Source organism: Balaenoptera musculus, chromosome 1 (assembly GCF_009873245.2).
Source record: "Balaenoptera musculus isolate JJ_BM4_2016_0621 chromosome 1, mBalMus1.pri.v3, whole genome shotgun sequence".
In the NCBI taxonomy this organism is placed as follows: domain Eukaryota; kingdom Metazoa; phylum Chordata; class Mammalia; order Artiodactyla; family Balaenopteridae; genus Balaenoptera; species Balaenoptera musculus.
Genome location: NC_045785.1, coordinates 39,374,567 through 39,391,617, shown reverse-complemented (window position 1 = coordinate 39,391,617; position 17,051 = coordinate 39,374,567). Strand labels below are relative to the sequence as shown.

General features: G+C 56.1%; 1 protein-coding gene across 4 annotated transcripts in view; it reads left to right on the top strand.

The window, feature by feature from the left end:
* TRABD2B (TraB domain containing 2B) overlaps positions 1-13,815 on the top strand; it is a 221,134-nt gene extending 207,319 nt beyond the window's left edge. For 2 of the 4 annotated variants that reach the window (XM_036827037.1, XM_036827020.1), the window contains one exon: positions 8,374-13,815. In XM_036827037.1, coding sequence (XP_036682932.1) covers positions 8,374-8,735 — 362 coding nt within the window. In that variant the 3' untranslated portion in view covers positions 8,736-13,815. The remainder of the gene's footprint in view (positions 1-8,373) is intronic. The other 2 variants (XM_036827027.1, XM_036827013.1) reach the window with 1 other exon arrangement.
* The last annotated feature ends 3,236 nt before the right edge of the window (positions 13,816-17,051 follow it).

The window sequence follows — 17,051 nt, the reverse complement described above, 5'->3', positions numbered from 1 at the left end:
GAAGCGTGGCAGGTGGGTACTCGATCGGAAACTGGCTTGTCCCTGTTCACAGAGGATCCTCCTGTTCATCCTTCGGGGTTCGTAGAGCACGCTTACACCTGACTTTCCAGTTTTCTCCATTTAAAGGTGAAGGAATAGAAGCTTCCTTCAGGTGCAGTGGACAAAAGTCTGCTTTGCCCTTAGCTTTCTTGGATGCATGATGGGTGCAAAGCAGACCCCATTTGTCCCATGGGCCAGAAGGTGAAAGCAGGAGAAAATGGAACAGGCCGGCCAAATCAGAAAGCTGTGAGCTCTCTGGGCCTGGATGGCCTGAGCAGCCGACACGCTGGCAGGGAGGCTGCAAGAGGTATCCTGTGTGCAAGAGAGACATGGCAGATGATGGCGTGGGCTCTGTCTCGGGAGGGGCTGGGGGATTTGTGATAAAACCTTGTTGGAGATGGGCAGGTGCAGAAATCATCCTACTGTACCGATACCTGTCTGTCCTCTGCCTGTGTGTCTGCCTGAACCACTCCCTTGGCCTGTCTGTCACCAAAGCTCCTGCTGCAACCAAGATGCCGTCTTCCAACCTCCACCTGCAGGCTCAGCACAGAGCGGTCTCCCTTGATTCCACTTTTGGGCAGAAATCTCCACATCTGGTGAACAGCATCACCAGAGCACCCAGGGAGTGACTGTCAGGGAAGGACAGAGTCCTGCCCACTGCAGTAGCCCTGCCCTGGACATTGTGATCCAGCACTGGGCCCTCGGAGACTCAGAGTCTCCACGTGGACCCTAAAAATCATCATCTGGGATTTTCCTCAGCATCCCCAGAAATAATCACCTTGGATACTTGTTAAATAATACCCCAGGCCCCACCACAGACCTCGTGTATTGGAATGTGTGGCACAGGGGCTTGGAAAGCCATGTGCTGAATGTGTACTGGAGTCTTCCGAGCAGCTTTGGGAAACGCAGACCCAGCTCTGCATTTATAGATGGTGAACCAAGGCCCGGGATGGGGGCTTGTCCAGGGTCATACAGGAACCCCCTTCATGACCTTCCCTCAGCCAGGTCTCTGAGTCATAGACAAAAAGTTGACATAGTCCAATCCACTGTCTTAAAGTACAGGGTGTGCGCTGTCTTAAAAAGACTTCCAGCAAGTAAAGTAAGAGTCCATTCCTCCTTTGGGCCTGTGTTGGCTTCAAAGCGCCTAACTTGGGTTCCTGGGAAACGTGCTTCTGCAGAGGCCCCACCGGCCCAGCCTGCCCAAGGTGGAGGCACTGCTGTAGCTATATTGGCCTCGACACAGTTGGCTCGTGTGCCCGGCATGGGCTCCTTCCTTCCCACCGGGAGTGAGGGCACAGAGTTACCAAGAACCACTTCTCAGCCCTGGGGAGGCTCGCAGGCTGCCAGGGAGGCGCTGGCAGCCCATAAAGCACTCCAATCAGGCCATTCCCCCAGGGCCCCGATCAACCCGCTGGGCAACCAGACCCTGCCAGCAGTGGGTCCAGCCCACAGGGTGACAGGAGGCTGGGCTGCCAGCTCCAGCCACGGACCCCAGCCCCTAACCACGCCTGAAATGTAAATTTCAGCAAATGACTCCAAACAGTTTCCTTTTCACAACACGTCTCTCTGAAACACAGAACCTGGTTTCAGGAGAAGGAAATAGCTTTTCTTTGGCAAGAGGGAACCCCTTCTCAGTCCCAATAGGTAAATTGTGGCTGGATAACTTTCTTCCATCTGGTTGGGTTGGAGAAGGAAATTTCCACCAACCGGCAGCCTATTTGTTGAAAGTGTCTCTGCGTCGCAGGGAAGCCAGCCCTGAGGTCCCAGAGGGGCCCAGGTGCAGGGCACAGCTTCCGTCACTCCTGGGTCTCACCCCACCCATCCTCCTAGCATTCCCAAGTTTCCTATTCTCCAAGAGGGAGCAGAGGAGAGCTCTCTGGAGGAAGACCTGGGGCCCATTTGTAGCCCTTCTGACAGTATTGTTTTCCTTAGAGCTTTAATTCCGTTCAGAGTTTTCTTATTTGCTTCCCCCTAAATCCCACCGGGTCCATCCCCTGCTCTCCATCCCCTCTCCCAGCTCATCTTCCACCTGTGATCTTACGGCGGGGCCCTAACAGGTCTCTGGCCCCTAGCCGTGTCCCAGCACATTACCCTCCTCAGCCTGAGATTCCCAGTTCTTTCCCTCGTCCGCCCCACCAAGTAAACTTCCTGCTGCTCGCCTGGATGCAGAGCCCTTTGCCTCCTTCCCGCCTCACCTGCTGGCCCTCCTCCTGCGGGATACCTGGGCCCCGTCCCGGCCAAGCTGTGTGCTGCCCTGCAGTGGACCATGCACGGCCCACCCCCACCTTTGTCCTTGCTTCTCTCTCTGCGGGGGGTGGATGTGAGTGGACACTTGCTGAGCTCCTGCTGTGCCAGCCACTGACATCCCTCACATCCCCCAGTCCTGTCAAGAGTCCAGGAAGTAGGCTTCACTTGACCAAGGAGGAAACAGGCTCAGCGAGGTCAGGTAACTTGCCCAAGATCTTGCAGCAAGTCAGGTATGGAGTCAGAACCTACAGAATCAGGGCTGTCTGATGCTGAGGGTCACATTCGTCCAGCACCACGCAGACGCCCCTGCTGCCCTCGCCTGGCAAGCGTCTCCTCCCTTCTCCCCATCCTCCCCACAGCGTGTTCCCTGTGCTCCTCTCCCCTGCATCCCATAACCTCCCCCTGCCGACCGTGGGTATCCCGTGGGTGCCCCTGTCCTGGCACAGTTCCACAGATGGCAGTCGCTCGCCTGTGTTTCTAGGCCTTGAGGCCCTGGGGACCAGAGCTGGGCTGGACTTCTCTGGGTCACCGGAGGCCTCGCTGAGGGTTTGTTGACTGCATGCATGAGTGAGAGAAGAGGGGAGAAAGTGGGGAGAGGGCCGAAGTGCCACCTGGAGCAGGCTGGCCTCGCCTCGCCCCTCATTACCCCAGATGTAAACACACCGAAGGAAGTTTAGAGAAGCAGCAGCCCGTGGCAGGATGACTTATGGGGACGTGTGAAAGGCGCCCGGCATGTGTCCGCAGATGGCTGTGCAGCAGCGGCAGAGTGGTCTCAGGGAACCCCCGCATCTGAGAGCCAGGAGCAGGCAGCAGGGCTGTGACCAGGGGGCACACCAGGGAGGAGACCATTGCCACGCTAGCTGTGTGCAGGGCACTGCCCCAATCACTCGGATCTGTGACAATCCTTGGTTTCTCCTTTTGCACAGTTAGGGCCTTGACTGACCTCTGGGGGTCATGCCAGCTCTGTTGTTCTCCCAGTCCCCCAGTGGGTTGGATAAACAAGGGAGCAGAGCACTGGGCCATCGGGAAGGACAGTCATGAGCGGGCAGGTGCAGGGAAGAGAGCGTTTCCCGGGCTCCGGGCATGGCCGGAAGCCAGGTGCAGAGGTGGGCGTCTGTATGTGGTGGCTGCAGAGGCCTGTAGGTGCCACCATGCAGGGACGGGGGTGCAGGACACACATGCACAAGGACACACATGCACAGGGGGTCATTGGCCTCCTGGGCCTCGGTTTCTCCAGAGGTTTGAGCAGATGGCCCGAGCCCCAGCACAGGGGAAGAGAACCGTTTCCCCTCCTCCTGGGCCCCTGGGAGGGCTCTGCACGCCTCCCTCTGACCTGCCATCCTGCCCTGAGGTTCTCCAGCTCACCTTTCCCCCAGCACAGCCAGGCTTTCTCCTGGTACCATTCAGGGTGCTCAGCATCTCTGCATGAGGCCAGGACCTCGTCTGATTAGAGGACGATGCGCCCAGGAGAAATGGGGAGCAGGGTCACTCAGCGGATAAAAGCGCAGATGAATTCAGGCAGAATCCCCAGCCCCTCCTCGTACTTGCTCGGAGGCTTAGAATAAAAAGATTCAGTGCTTGTAAAGCGGTGAGCTGGCCTCAGACCACTGGTGACACTCAGTAACAGCTGTCCCCAGTGTTGGTAGCTGACTCTCAGAGTCTGGTCTAGGATGCCACACGCCCCATCTCCCAGCAGGAAGCGGCTCCTGGGCCTTCAGTGCATGTCAGGCTTAAATGAGCCCCTGGGTGAGCACATCGTTAAACGGGAGCGAGTTGACTACATGCAGGGTGCCCAGCCCGTGTCCAGTGCTGGTGGGGATAGAGCAGGAAGAGTCGTGGGTCACGGCCGGACCCTGTGGTGCAGCCGAAAGAGCCCTGGAGTCACGGCCACTCTGCCTGTGCCTGGCGAGGAATCCAGCCAGCCAGGGCTGGAGGGCTGGGGGCCCTGAGGGGCGAAGTGACCCAGTGAGGGGAGAGTGAAGGCATTCCCAGCAGAGAAGACCATGTGGCCAAAGGCCTGGAGGCTGGCGTGGGCCTTAGGTACCAGGACAGGGAGCTGTGGGCAAGCCGGTCACTTTAGACCTCTGCCTGCGTCTGACCGGTCTGCCCAGACAGTTCCAGCCGGATCACATTGCGAGCTCCACCCCAGCCAGCAGGGCCACCCGTCAGCCGGGCCCTCGTGCCCCCAGCTCCATCTCCACTTTGTCTCCTCGGAATCCTCTGGGGAGCCCACCACCTTGGTATTGCAAGAAAGCCACAGCTCCAAGACTCCCGAGACCCAGCCCTGATGGCTCTTAGAGACCCTCTGGTGCCAGGATGGGGGCCCTGCCACAGCTCCAAGACTCCCGAGACCCAGCCCTGATGGCTCTTAGAGACCCTCTGGTGCCAGGATGGGGGCCCTGCTCCAGGAAGCCCTGCAGATGAGACTTGAGGCAGCTGACACGTCTCGGGCACCAGCCCTGCTTCCCTGTGCTTTATACCTTGGGCTTCTGCCTACCATCTCACTTCTGCTTCTGCTGCTAGAAAACACGTTAACGTCCGAGGGTCTGATCCTGCTCCTTCGTTGTACACACGGGGAAGCTGAGGCCTAGAGGGCAGGACCTGCCCAAAGTCACGCAGCAAACGGGGACCTCGGGCTCTGCCTTCCACCCAGACAGAGGGCCTTTTCCCACACAAGGGGCCCTGTCGGCTCCGAGCGCACTCGGCCCTTGGTGCCAGCCGTCTGCGGAGCCTGGGAACACTCAAGAGTGTTTGGTTTGGCTTCGAGGCCACTTTGCCATGAGACGCTGTTCCCCAGCATGGGCCTGGGGTGGGGCTGGGATCTGGACTGGGCTTTGTGAGCAGAGTGGGCCCAAGAGGTGGGGGCATTTGGAGGGGCTTTCTGTCCACACCCCACTAACCTCACCCCGTTTTCCTGGGACTCCTTCCAAGCAATAATTCCCCGACTCAGGCTCCAAGGGGGAGTTTGCATCTTTGGTTTTCAGAGTGTGAAAGCAAATGCCTTTGGGCGCCTTGTGAGACATAGTTTTCATGATTCCTACTTGGTCCTTCTTCTGACGGCAGGGGCTGCTGGGCCCCTCTCTGGGCACCCCAAGTGGCAGCTCAGCCTCCTCTCCTGAGGCCAGCCTTCCTGGCCTCCCAGCTGCTCGGGCTGGAAAGATGGGGCAGCAGCTGGGAGGAACCCTTCATTAGAAAAGAAGGGGAGGGAAGGGACTGCGGTAGTGATCCTGCTGGGTGTGGGCACAATACCCTCCAGGGGCTGAGGCCACAGGGGGCCTCCTCTCTGACCCTGGCAAGCCTCCACCCATGGGTGTGCGAGGTCTCTGCAGGAAGAACCATGCTTCACTCCCGTGCTCTCTGTCTCCGCAGTTAGGGACGGCACCACAGCCCAGCTGGGGCTGGGGAGGCAGACAGCCTGGTGCACGTCTTCAGGCTCAGTTTCCCCATCTTGAAAATGGGAATAATGATAAGATGACACATGTATAGCATCAAGCACGGTGTCTGCCGGCACACAGGAAGTGCTCCATAAATGGAGGATGCTTTTAGTGAGAGAGACAAGGACACACACATAATAATAGTGCTAAAAATAGCCAACACCATACAGCACTTCCGGTGCGCCTGGCAATGTTCTAAGCACCTTACATACGAAACCCATTCAAACCTCGTGCGCATAAACAGGTGCCAATGACACAGTGTGATCAGTGAGAAATGCGCAAGGCTTCATGGGAGCCTCAACTCTCCCAGGTGGCCTTAGGGGCAGGAGGACAGATCAAAGAGGCCTCCAGGTGAGGAGACATTGAATCAGGCCTTCAAAGGTGAGTCAGAAAATGGCAGCAGGACATTAGGTGTGACTGGGGATGGTGGTGCGTGCTGGGAGAGCCCAGAAAGGTGAGGTCAGCCCACAGCAGGTCATGTGAGAGGTCTCGGGTGCTCTGAAGGCCGGCATGGGGTGGGAGGTACGACGTGCCGGATTTGGGGGAGTCATAAGGGGCATTCGAAGCTGCCTGGTCTGCCCCCTCCCTTCCGGTGCTTCCCACACAATTTCTGTTCAGGAACACCTTCCTGCCACCCATGGTGTGTGACAAGCATTTGCTCCCTCCTCTCCTGATTAGTTCTCTGGGAATTTCTATAGACAGAGGAACACACATCACAACTGTAGAGTCCAGGGTGAGAAGGACTTCACACAAGGATGTGGTGGGTTCCCGCGGCCACAGCATGACCAGGACTAGAGCAGAGGGGGAGGGACAGGGCAGGGAATGACAAGCCCCTCCTTTTCTGAGGGCACACGGACACGGATACCAGAGCAGAGGTCCCAGACCCCATGCAGGCAGGGATGTGCTTGTGACCCCCGGGCTCCCCTGCCCACCACCCCCTGAGGCTGAACCAGCCTGTGTGAGAGGGTCCGGCCGGGACAGAGGTGGGGCTGGGCTGCAGTGGTGATGGTTACAGAGCTCACCGTGGTGATATGGCCAGTTGTTGGGGCCTCATGCCCAGCATGTGGAAACATGGCCAGTGTGGGACCGGGGACGGGGGGGATCCCAGCTGACCTGGGGAGTGAATGGCCCATGAGGGAGGGAGGGTAAGCACTGGAGAGCAGGCAGTGTCCCACGTGGAGGAGGCTGCCCGCTCTGCAGATGCCCAGGGAGGGGCAAGCTTCCTGCCCCGCCATCAACTGCTGGTGAGCACCCACTGGGTGCCCGGTTCAGATCCTGTCCCTGCCGTGTGTCCTGGAGCAAGTTACTTACCCTCTTTGTGCCTTGGTTTCTTCGCAAGTAAAATGGGATAACAATCTTACCTGCCTCGTAGTGTTGTCATGAGGATTAGATGTTAACGGGTCCTACGTGCTGGGCACAGACGCCGCCGGGAGCGCCCTCAGCCATGTTCAAGCTGGACTCGCGGCCTTCACGGCTGACTGCAGTGTCACCTCTTCCAGGAGGCCATCCGGGCTGCACACTGGGTTGGGGCCCCTCTGTGCACCCCCTGCCCCTGGCCTTCCCCTCCCATCTTTGACCCTCTGGGGGGATGGGGTTTGTCAGATCCTCCCCCTGCATCTCCCTCTGCCTCCTGCCCCCAGGGGCTGCACAGGGCAGGTGTGGGCCCACCGCTTCTGGGGCCCAGCCCTTTCCTTCATCCCAGAGCCTTCTCCCCCTTGGTCTCTCTTTGTTATGCCTCCGTCACTGTCAACTCTCTTCCCCAGTCCCTGTCCTGCTCTCTGCCCCTCTCTTTGTTCATCATTTCTTATCTCTTTCTCCAGGACCTGAGCCGGTAACCTGGTCCTGGCCCCTGCCCTTCCCCTGACTTCCCGATGCCACCAAGTGCTGGCCTCGGCCCGCCAATTCCTTCTGCACTCCATCTCTTTTTATTTCTCTGTCTCGGTACTTCCCTCTCTTTCACGTAGGCTTCCTTGAGCCAAGAACCTCACCCATGACCTCCAAACTGGCTTCTATTTTTATAAGTTCATGAGGGACCACCTTCACTGACACTCCCTGTGATCAGGCAGAGTGAGCCCACCAGGGCGCCTGCCCCCCGAGGGGCCGCCCCGCTCCCTCTGTGACCTGGCCCAGGGAGCCTCGCTGAGCCTCCGTTTTCTCATCTGGTGAAAGGGGGTGGTGCGGCCCGTCGAACGTTTGTTTTGAGGACCAGAGATGCTACTTATAAAGTGCGGATTCCCAGGGGGCGCTCAGTAAACGATAGCCGTGATAATGAGGGTGAGATGGGGCGGTTGTTTGTGTGTTTTGTTTTGTTTTCTGTTTATTTCAGACTGGGGAGGGGAGGGCAGCAGGCGGCCAGGGGCACCTGCATGCAGAGGGGTGAGGGCTGCCTGCTGCAGCGTGACCCCAGATGGGTCTCCTCCGAAACGCTTCACTTCTCTCTGCCTGGGACCCAGTACTCTTGAGTGGTCCTCCTTGAGGCCGGCTGTGTGGCTCTGGGCTGCTCACTTTCCCTGTCTGAGCCCTTTGTTTCCTTCTCCATTTCATGAGGAAAAAACCAGATTCAATAAAAAGTTGGATCTGAACCCTAAGACCACAGCCCAGGACAAGGCTGCTGAGAGGCTGTTCCACGTTCCACGTATTTTTCTCCCTCCAGCACCACCGCCTCGCCACCACCACTGCCCTTCCAGACCACGCACAGCTCCGGCACGGCCAAGCCCCCCTTCCAGCTCTCCGACCCGCGCCAGCAGCAGGAAGAGCCGGGGCTGGCCAGCAGCTCAGCGCCCAGCCGCTCACAGCCCGCCCTGGGCCTCCTCCCCGCCATCGCTGCCGGCATCACAGCCCCCTTCCTGGTGCACACCCTCGGGCTCTCCTGACCTCGGCCGCCCGCCTCCCTGCCGGGTGCAGAGAAAGAAGCCAGAGAAACCGACGGGAGGGTCTGCGGCCACACCCACGGCCCCTGCCACCACCTCCAGGGGTGCCGGACACCTCATGGGTAGTCCAGACGGGATCCGTTAGAACACTAGAGCTTTATTGTACCCGAGTTACATCTTCTTTTTTGTAGAAGGATCTTAATTTCCCATAGTGCTATGGGGCTGTTTTGTAAAATATGTGTCCATATTAAAAAAGGAAAATGTATTTATTCTACTGATAAAACTATTTTTATGTGGCCAATGTTTATAACACTTTAACTAGCCCCATCGCCAACCCAGGAGGTGAACCCAGGTTGCCAGGACGTCTGCGACCTCATGGGGACCGTGGCTTTGAACTGGCTTGCTTCTGGATCAGCGGAAGACTCCAGCAACCAGGTTTGGCTTCCCCCACTGCGGGGACCTCAGAGGGAGGGGCAGGCAGACAGGCTTAGCTTTCGTGAAGCTGGATTTGGGAGCCAGAGATGTGAACGCTAACGGTCCTTCCTTCCCCTGGATGCATCCTGGGGCTGGGAAGGTACTTTAGGAAAGAGAATGCTGCTATTTTGAAAACCCTGAGTGTCTGTGAACTGGCCCTCCAGACCTCTTGGTATGTGTTCCAGCCAAAGCACTTGGGTGGGGGAAGGGATGTTGGTGCTGAAGGAAGTGGTCCCACAGCCCCATGTGACACATGGTTAAACTCGCCAAAGAGAGTAAGGTTGTTGCCCCAGGTCACAAAGCAAGTGGGAGATCCGGGCCATGAGTCCAGACCTCCCTGTTCTGGTATCGTTAATCCAGTTTGGCTTACAGGAGAGGCTGTTGAAGTCACGGCCAAGTGGAGTGAGCTGAGCCAAAGGACAGGAGTGGGCACTGAAGGGCAGTTTTAGAGGCAGGGCCTCTAGGAATCCCATGGTAATGATACTTGTAATGAGAGCTGCCATTTGTCCAGAGCCTGCAGTGTGGCAGGCATTTTGCACATTCACTTTATCACAGATCCTCACGCCAGTTCTGTGAGATGTAATCGGCCCCATTTCACAGATGAGGAAACTGAACCCCCATAAGAGATAAAGGGACTTGTTCAATGTCACCCAGCCCGGACGTGGCCCTAGATCAGTGTGATTCAAAAGCAATGCTTGTCTCCTAGACCATAGTCTGTGGTGGTCTCTTTGCACAGGGAATCTCCAAGGGAGGCAGGTCTCACCCAAATGGGCCAGCTCACGCTTCTTACTCCAGCCAGAGAGACCACTTGGCTACAGTAATCATGTTGGTCCCTCTAGGGACCAAGGGCTCTGGCAACAGGCTCTCCCACGTGTCCCATGTCCCGACTTGTCGTATCTTGAAGCCGATGAGAGGTTTTCATGCCGAATCAGAGAGGCTGGAGGATAGCTGTGATGGGCCTGGTAAGGCAGAGCAGCCAAAGAGGGGCAAGCAGGCCACTGAGACTCAGAGAAACTGACCAGCTTCTCTGTCCTCAAGGTGGTGGCTGAGAAGGCCGAGGACCCAGGTTAGTTGCCTCCCAGCCCTGAACCCTCACTGGGCTGGCAGTTCATCAGTTACAGAGTCCCGGAACCCAAGAGCAGAAAGGGCCCCTCGTTTGACAGATAATAACAGTGAGAGTAAAAATAAGGCCCAGAGAGGTGAGGCATTTCCCCAAGGCTGCACAGCTGAGCAGGTCTGCTGACTCCCAGCTCAGTGCCCCCCAGCATGACTGCACCATGGGCTTCCCTGGCAGGCCTGGTAGTGTCTGATTAGAATCAGGGCCATTGTGCCCAGCTTGGCAGCTGTCTCCCTTCTGAGACAGTAGAATTCTGGGCAGCTCGTTGGATGGTCAGAAGTCCCACAGGCATCTTGGCAGGCAGCTGAATTCTTTTTAGCTCTGACCCAGATGGATGTGTTTGAACTTGAGATCTGGCAGGAGCCCTGAGCTCTGCTTCAGAGGGTCCAGCCAGCCCCATGGGTACCACACTGTAAACTGAACTTGACCCCAGCCAAGGCTGGAGTCCGTTTATCCTTGGCAGAAATGTGACTTCCTATTTCTGAGCAGGAAGGGGCTTAGCTGACTTATAAAGCAGACTCAGAAGGCCTGCTGGACATCAAATACATCGTGCAGAGTGCTATTTGGATGAGATAAGTGTAAAGGAATTAGAAACACACAGGCCAGATTTCCCGCTGTTCAGGGCAGAGTGTGGCATGAGATGTATTGAGATGGAGCTTGAGGTTAATTAAAGATGAAGCATTTGGTAAACAGTCCACGCATCTGACCGCATGCCCAGATCTGTACCAGGCACGGGGCCAAAGAGGTAAATTAATGCAGTGTGTGATTATCAAACACACACAGTGCCAGGCTCTGTGTTGGGGCCAAATCTAGCCGCCTTCCTTGGCCTAGAGGAACTCATCATCAAGATGCAACAAGCAGCCCAATCCTAGGTTCTTAGAAGGAACTTTAAAGGTCATTCTGTCCAGGCCCGTGATCACAGGCAGATACCCCCAGATCCCTCCTCTGGGCAGGTTGGGAGATCCCAAACTCTCCCTCCACCAAGCACTCGAGTGTTTAAAGAAAGCCACGTGGGCAGCTGATGGATGGGCCAATTGATCAGGTAGACATGTGCTGATGGGACAGCCAGAGCCAGTGTGAGTTAGGCAGACGTCTGCAGCCTAAGTTCACTGGTCCCTGAGGACCACCCGCTGGCCAGGGTTTGAAATGAACTGAACTTGCTGACGTACGTCGCAGAAGACCCGAGGCACATGTACAGAAATCTGCATGGCTGGGGCACTTGAATTCTCTCTTCCTGGGCCCGGGAACCATCATCCCATCCACAGCCACTCACGTGCTTTGGATGATCTATCCACCACTGCTGACATTTTTTCCAGCACATTCTGTGTGCCTCGCCTCATAAAATGCCCCTGTTGCTCTGAGAGCATCGCGTCCACGTCTTAAGACTTTTACATTTGACCTTGAGGCAGGCAGAGAAGATCAAGGACTGAGAGCCAGCATGTTAGTGGTGGCCCTGGGTCCCGTCTCTCAGGACGACTGACTAAATGACCAAGGGGTTTTCTGGGTCAGGTCAGAATGGCCCTGTCTCCTAATCTCCCTCTGGGCTGTTCTGAGCACCAGCAACCCGGTGAAGGCAGGGATGGTAAAGGTGTGTGTGTCAAGCTGCACGGAGCTGCAGAGGGCCACTGAGGGCCCCTCCGGCTCTGAGAGTCAAAGATCTAGAGTCTATGAAGCATGGAAGCTTATGCCGACCGGCAAGTTTGCCTTTGCACAGAAAAACTATGACCGGATTTTCCTCACACTAAATGCTCTGTCACCCAGTCCCTGGCCTCAGCTAGAGTTGGGCTGGCCCAGGGACTCAGGACCCTTGTCCCACCTGCCCAGTCTCCATCCTGGGGCCATGATCACAAGGGATCCCAAAGAAAGGTCCTCCACCAAAGGGAAAGTATAGGAAAATGCCATGAAGGACAAGAGAGGTTCTACCTGGGCATTGCAGCTTTGCTGGTACCCTGTGTGGCAGAGAACAGAACTGGGGCTGGTGACGTGTTCCTCAGCCTGGCTTTCTACACCCTCCACAGTCAGACCCTGCTGACCATGCCAGCCTCGCTTCTCATCTCTCCCACTCTGTGCCTGGCCAGACTGAAGCATATTTGTCATTTCCAGAATAGACAGGATGTTTCACACATGCTGCTTCCTAGGCCTGGAAACGCCCTTCTATCACCCTTAATCGCTCATCCTTTGAGGATCAACTCAGATAGCACCTCCTCCAGGAAGCCTTCTGTGTTGAGACCATCTATGCCTCTGTTCTCCTATCATACTGTGAGCTCCTCGATGGCAAGGATCATGTGAATTCATCTTTGTATCCTCATCAGACATAAAGGTGGCACTCAAGAGATGTGTAGAGAGGGACGGAGGAAGAAAGGAATGAAGGAAAGAAAGAAGAAGAGAGGCAGACCTTAACTCTGCTAGTGGAATAGTCTTTGCAAAGCCAAAGCTGTGGGAAGATGGCAGGTGCCCCTAGAAGTGCTGAGTTTCCCGTCAGGAGCAGTGTATGAGCAGGGGCAGTAGCACACTGGCTGGAGACGTGGCAGGAGAGTTGAAGTCTTGGCAAGGGAGTGGGGTAGGGTCCCTCCTGGCTCTTTAAAGCTCAGGTTCTTTGGACATTGTTATTTTTCCAAAAATTCATCTAAGCAGCCAAAAAAATCACCCGGCCTGGCTGTCTAAACCAGTAAGTTTCAGAAATCAGTCCAGCCTCACCTCCCCGCCCGCCCCCCACCCCCTTTCTTCAACAGCCCAGCCGGGCCTGACGGGAATTGGCAGGCTTGCCTGCTGCCCTGGGGCAGGGGGACTTCTAGGCAGTGGGGGAGGGCTGGACCGGAACCTAAGCCCCTGTTCCCAGCCCAGAGCTCCTTCCCTTCCTGCCCACCCCCGACCCTGGGGGAGAGAGAAGGGGGGTATGAGAACTGACTGAGCCCTGCCTGGCCCTTTCCCGGGGGCATCAGCACACCCTCAGCTCTTCCTGCTGTGTCTCCAAACGTGGGCTCTCCCTTGCCAGAGATGCTCTAGATACTCCTTCACGTTGCTGAGTGACCTGGGGCAAGTCCCTGCCCCTCTCTGAGCCTCTATCTCTTCATCTGTCAAGCAGAGACTTTGTTTCCTGCTTGGACTGTTCTAGGGGTCGGGGGGAGCCCCGGGGCTCCACAGTCTTGAGGCTCCACAAAGGTGAGGTGCCGCCCCCTCCCCAGGCCCAGTGCTCGGCTTTCCTCCCAGGACCTGTGGGCCGCCATGGGACGGGGAGCATGTGGCAGGCAAGGAAGGGAAAAGAGTAGCACGCCTCAAAGGGCCCCTCCATCCCAAGTCCCATTGCGGGGAAAGTGGGCTTTGAACAAGACCCAAGTCAAAGAAGTTTGCGGCGGGGCTCTCAGACATCTTGGGCCCCCATTGGCTGGGGCAGCAGGGGCTGATTCTTGGCCAAGAGATGTCCTAGGCCAGAGCAGGGGAAGCCAGAACCCCTGCCCCATTCCTGGGCCTCAAAGAGACTGCAGGACGTCCTGGCCTGACTCTCACTGTGTGACACAAGCTTCAAATCTTAATGTATTGGAAAGGTATTCGTGCTGTTGTTCTTTCAATCACCTCTTCCCCTCACCTCTGTGAATTCTCATGAAGAGTTCTTTAAGAATATAATAGAAGACAAAGAAAGATGCTATTAATGTTATTTTGCCAAAAATATTTTTGTAGCATAATATATTAATAAAAGACATGATGACTTTAACGTGATGGTGTCTCTGCATGCCGATGTCTCCCCTCCTACTGCCGGGGAACGTGTGGGAAATCGCCTTTCCTGGGAGGGCCAGGACCTGAGGCGATGACGCAGAGGAACTGGCATGGGCCCGTTTTCCACGCAAAAACACAGGCAGGTTCTGGGAGGGTAGTTTGGGCAGGGGTCCAGTGGCTCAAGAGGCTCCATGCCAAGTGGGGTCTGGAGAGCCCTCTCCAGCCATGTTCACCTGAGCAACCAACCTAGAACCTGGCTTCACCCTCGGGGCCCCCTCTCTCTCAATCCTCACTCACCAACACCTACTGATTCGACTTCATTAATCCCTCCACCTCTCTCCACCCTGGTCCAGGCCTCCTCACCCTCCCCTGCCCCCTACAGCTGTGTCCCTTCCGGCCCACTCTCTCCCCTGCAGCTAAAGTGAGCTCTGTAAACCACAACAATGACCACGAACCTCCCTGGCTTTTTAAAACTCACCCATGTCTCCTCACTGTTTCCAGGACAAAGGTCAAGGTCACACAAGGGGCTCTGAGACCAGGCCCCTGCCCATGTCCCCAGCATGAAATTGTCATCTTACCCATTCCTCTCCCAGTTTTCAACACTCCAGGGTTGCTGGCTGCCTCAGTGTTTCCTGAACTCTTCCTGCTTGTCCCCATCTTCTGCCTTTGCACACACTGTTCCCCCAGCGCCCCTTGTCTTTCTGCATCTCTACCCCTCGCTCATCACTCCTACACATCCTGCATGACCCAGCTCCAGTGGTATCTGCTCCACGAGGCTTCCTCGACTCCTCAAGCCAAGTTAGCCCCTCCTCCCCTCCGTCACCACAGCACCGCATCCGCTGTGTACCTGGGTTGTACGGAAATGACCTTCATGTGCCTGTCCTTCGCCTTGGCTTCCAGGGGCCAGCACCGTGGTTGGTCATCTCTGTGTTGTCAAAGCACAGGATTTGACATCTAGTGGGTGCTCGTGGAAGAAAGACACAGTCAATGAAGAAGGAAAGGAAGAAGAATGGGAGGGAAGACTTCAGGTAAAATATAGAGCTTTTATATCATATCAGACATCACACTTCAAGTATTAGCTGGCTGGGATCTGCACAAGGGGTCTGTGCTGCAGGGTCCACCAGGGAAGAAAACATAGCCCCTGGGACTTGGTGGGGGAAGGGGGGCCGGTCACTGAGAAGTTTGGAGTGGGCGAGGTCTCTAGTTCTGAAACCCCGGAGCCTTCACCAGAGGCGATTCACTGGCCATGGTTAACCAGTCCTTGCTGGCTCCTACAAGAGTAACGCGGACTGCACGTGGGAACCCCCCCCCCCAGGTAAAGGTGATGACGCAACTGGAAGCTAACGTTGGTTGAGCATCTATTATGCATCAGACAACATTCTACACATTTATGTCTTAGATTATTTTATTCTCACAACTATTCTTCCTTAACTCTATATTACAGATGAAGTGACTGAGACACAGAGACGTTAAGTAACTAGTACACAATCACACAGCTTGTAAATACTGGAGCCAGGATTGGAACCCAAGTGGTTAAGCTCCAGGACTATTCTCTTAACCTTTGCTCAACTATGCTGTGCTGTCATGTGTGGGCTGCAGCCTGTGAGGTGGGCAAGGAGGCCTCTGCATCCCCATTTCACAGGCCAGGTGGGTAAGCTTAGGTCCCATCCGAGGCCCAATGCGATGAGCCCCTTCCATGTCCCGGAGCCGGCCCAGACCTCTGTCCCACCCACCAGCTCTGGAAGAGGCTCCAGAGAAGAAGCCTCCTGCTCCCCACCCCACCGTGATGGTCTTTAGGGTTGACATCAATAGTGTGAAGATCCCTGCTGTGGCCTGTGACCCCTGCCGGCTCTGTGGCCCCTGGCAAGCTCTGCCCCTCTCCGGACCTGTCTCCTTCTTTGCATGAAAGGAAGTGGAGTCAATTGTAGTCACTAAAATTCCTTTGAGAAACAGCAACCTCCATCTTCGTTTGGAGGGCTGCCTCATGGGCGCCTGAGGTAGGAAGGAAAATCACCACCCTCTCCCACCTCAAAGGAGGTGGAGGGAAGATCGTCTTTATGACCAGGGGGAGGAACTTTGTCATTTTGCTTCTGAAAGGGAGGGCAAGAGAAAGAAGGAATCAAGAGAAGGAAGGAAGGGAAGGGAGGAGCTGGGAAGATAGAGAAACTAAGGCAGGTGGGAACTGCGCCTCCTGCGCGGGGAGAAAACCTGCAGATAATAGTCATTTCCTGGCTGCAGTGAGAACCCTAACTCCGTCTGCTCTGCTGAGTTCCAGTACATTCTCCATTGCTTGTGAAGATTTGGGATGGGGGTGGGGGACCATGGAAGGGGCTGATTTTCACTGCCAATTTGACAGGGGGTTGAGGCAGAGGTGGTAAGGTCAACGACAGGGAGCTGGAGGCCCAGAAGACCACCTGAGTGTGAGCCCCAGGGAATCCACCGACTCTAGGAGGGCTTGGACTCCAGCCACAGAGCTGGTGTCCAGGACCATCTTAACAAGGGGTGTTGGAGCCAGAATGTCCTGGCCATGTCTGGGTTACAAGTGGACAGAAATCACAAGCTTAGACCTGCCAGCCTTGGACGCCCACGAGCTGAGAGTTTGGGGAGCTCCAGGGCTCCCTGAGCCGTCCAGGACCTCCCCCGCCCGCATGCCCCCCACCTCCACCTCATCATTACCTTCCAGGGCTGCCGCAGTGGAGGAAACACCCTGGCCTGGATGGTTCCTGGCTGGATGGGCCTGGGAGGGGCGAGAGAGTTGGGGGCCTCCAACTGCAGCTCGCTGCAGCCAGGAAGCCAGGCAAGCGGGCCAGCCCCTGTTACACGGCATCATAAAAAGAAATTATTTTCAGAAAATATTCATAAAACCCTGTTTTATGTCAGTTCTGGGCTTGCAAAACAGTTCCTGTGCTTTCTCTCTTTGTATTTTCCATTTCTTCCTCCCTGATCAGCCACAAAAAAAGAAAATTTCCAACCTGAAGACACAAGTCCCCAGACAAAGACTGGAGACTCACAGGCTTCCCAGACGATCCCTCCCTGGTTCCCACCCACCTCCTCTTCCCTGAGACTCGGGAAGCATGGAAAGGGGGCCGAGCAGGATGGTAACGGGGATGGGGCCGAGGAATGCAGGAGGAGATAGGTGAACAAGAAAGAAAACAG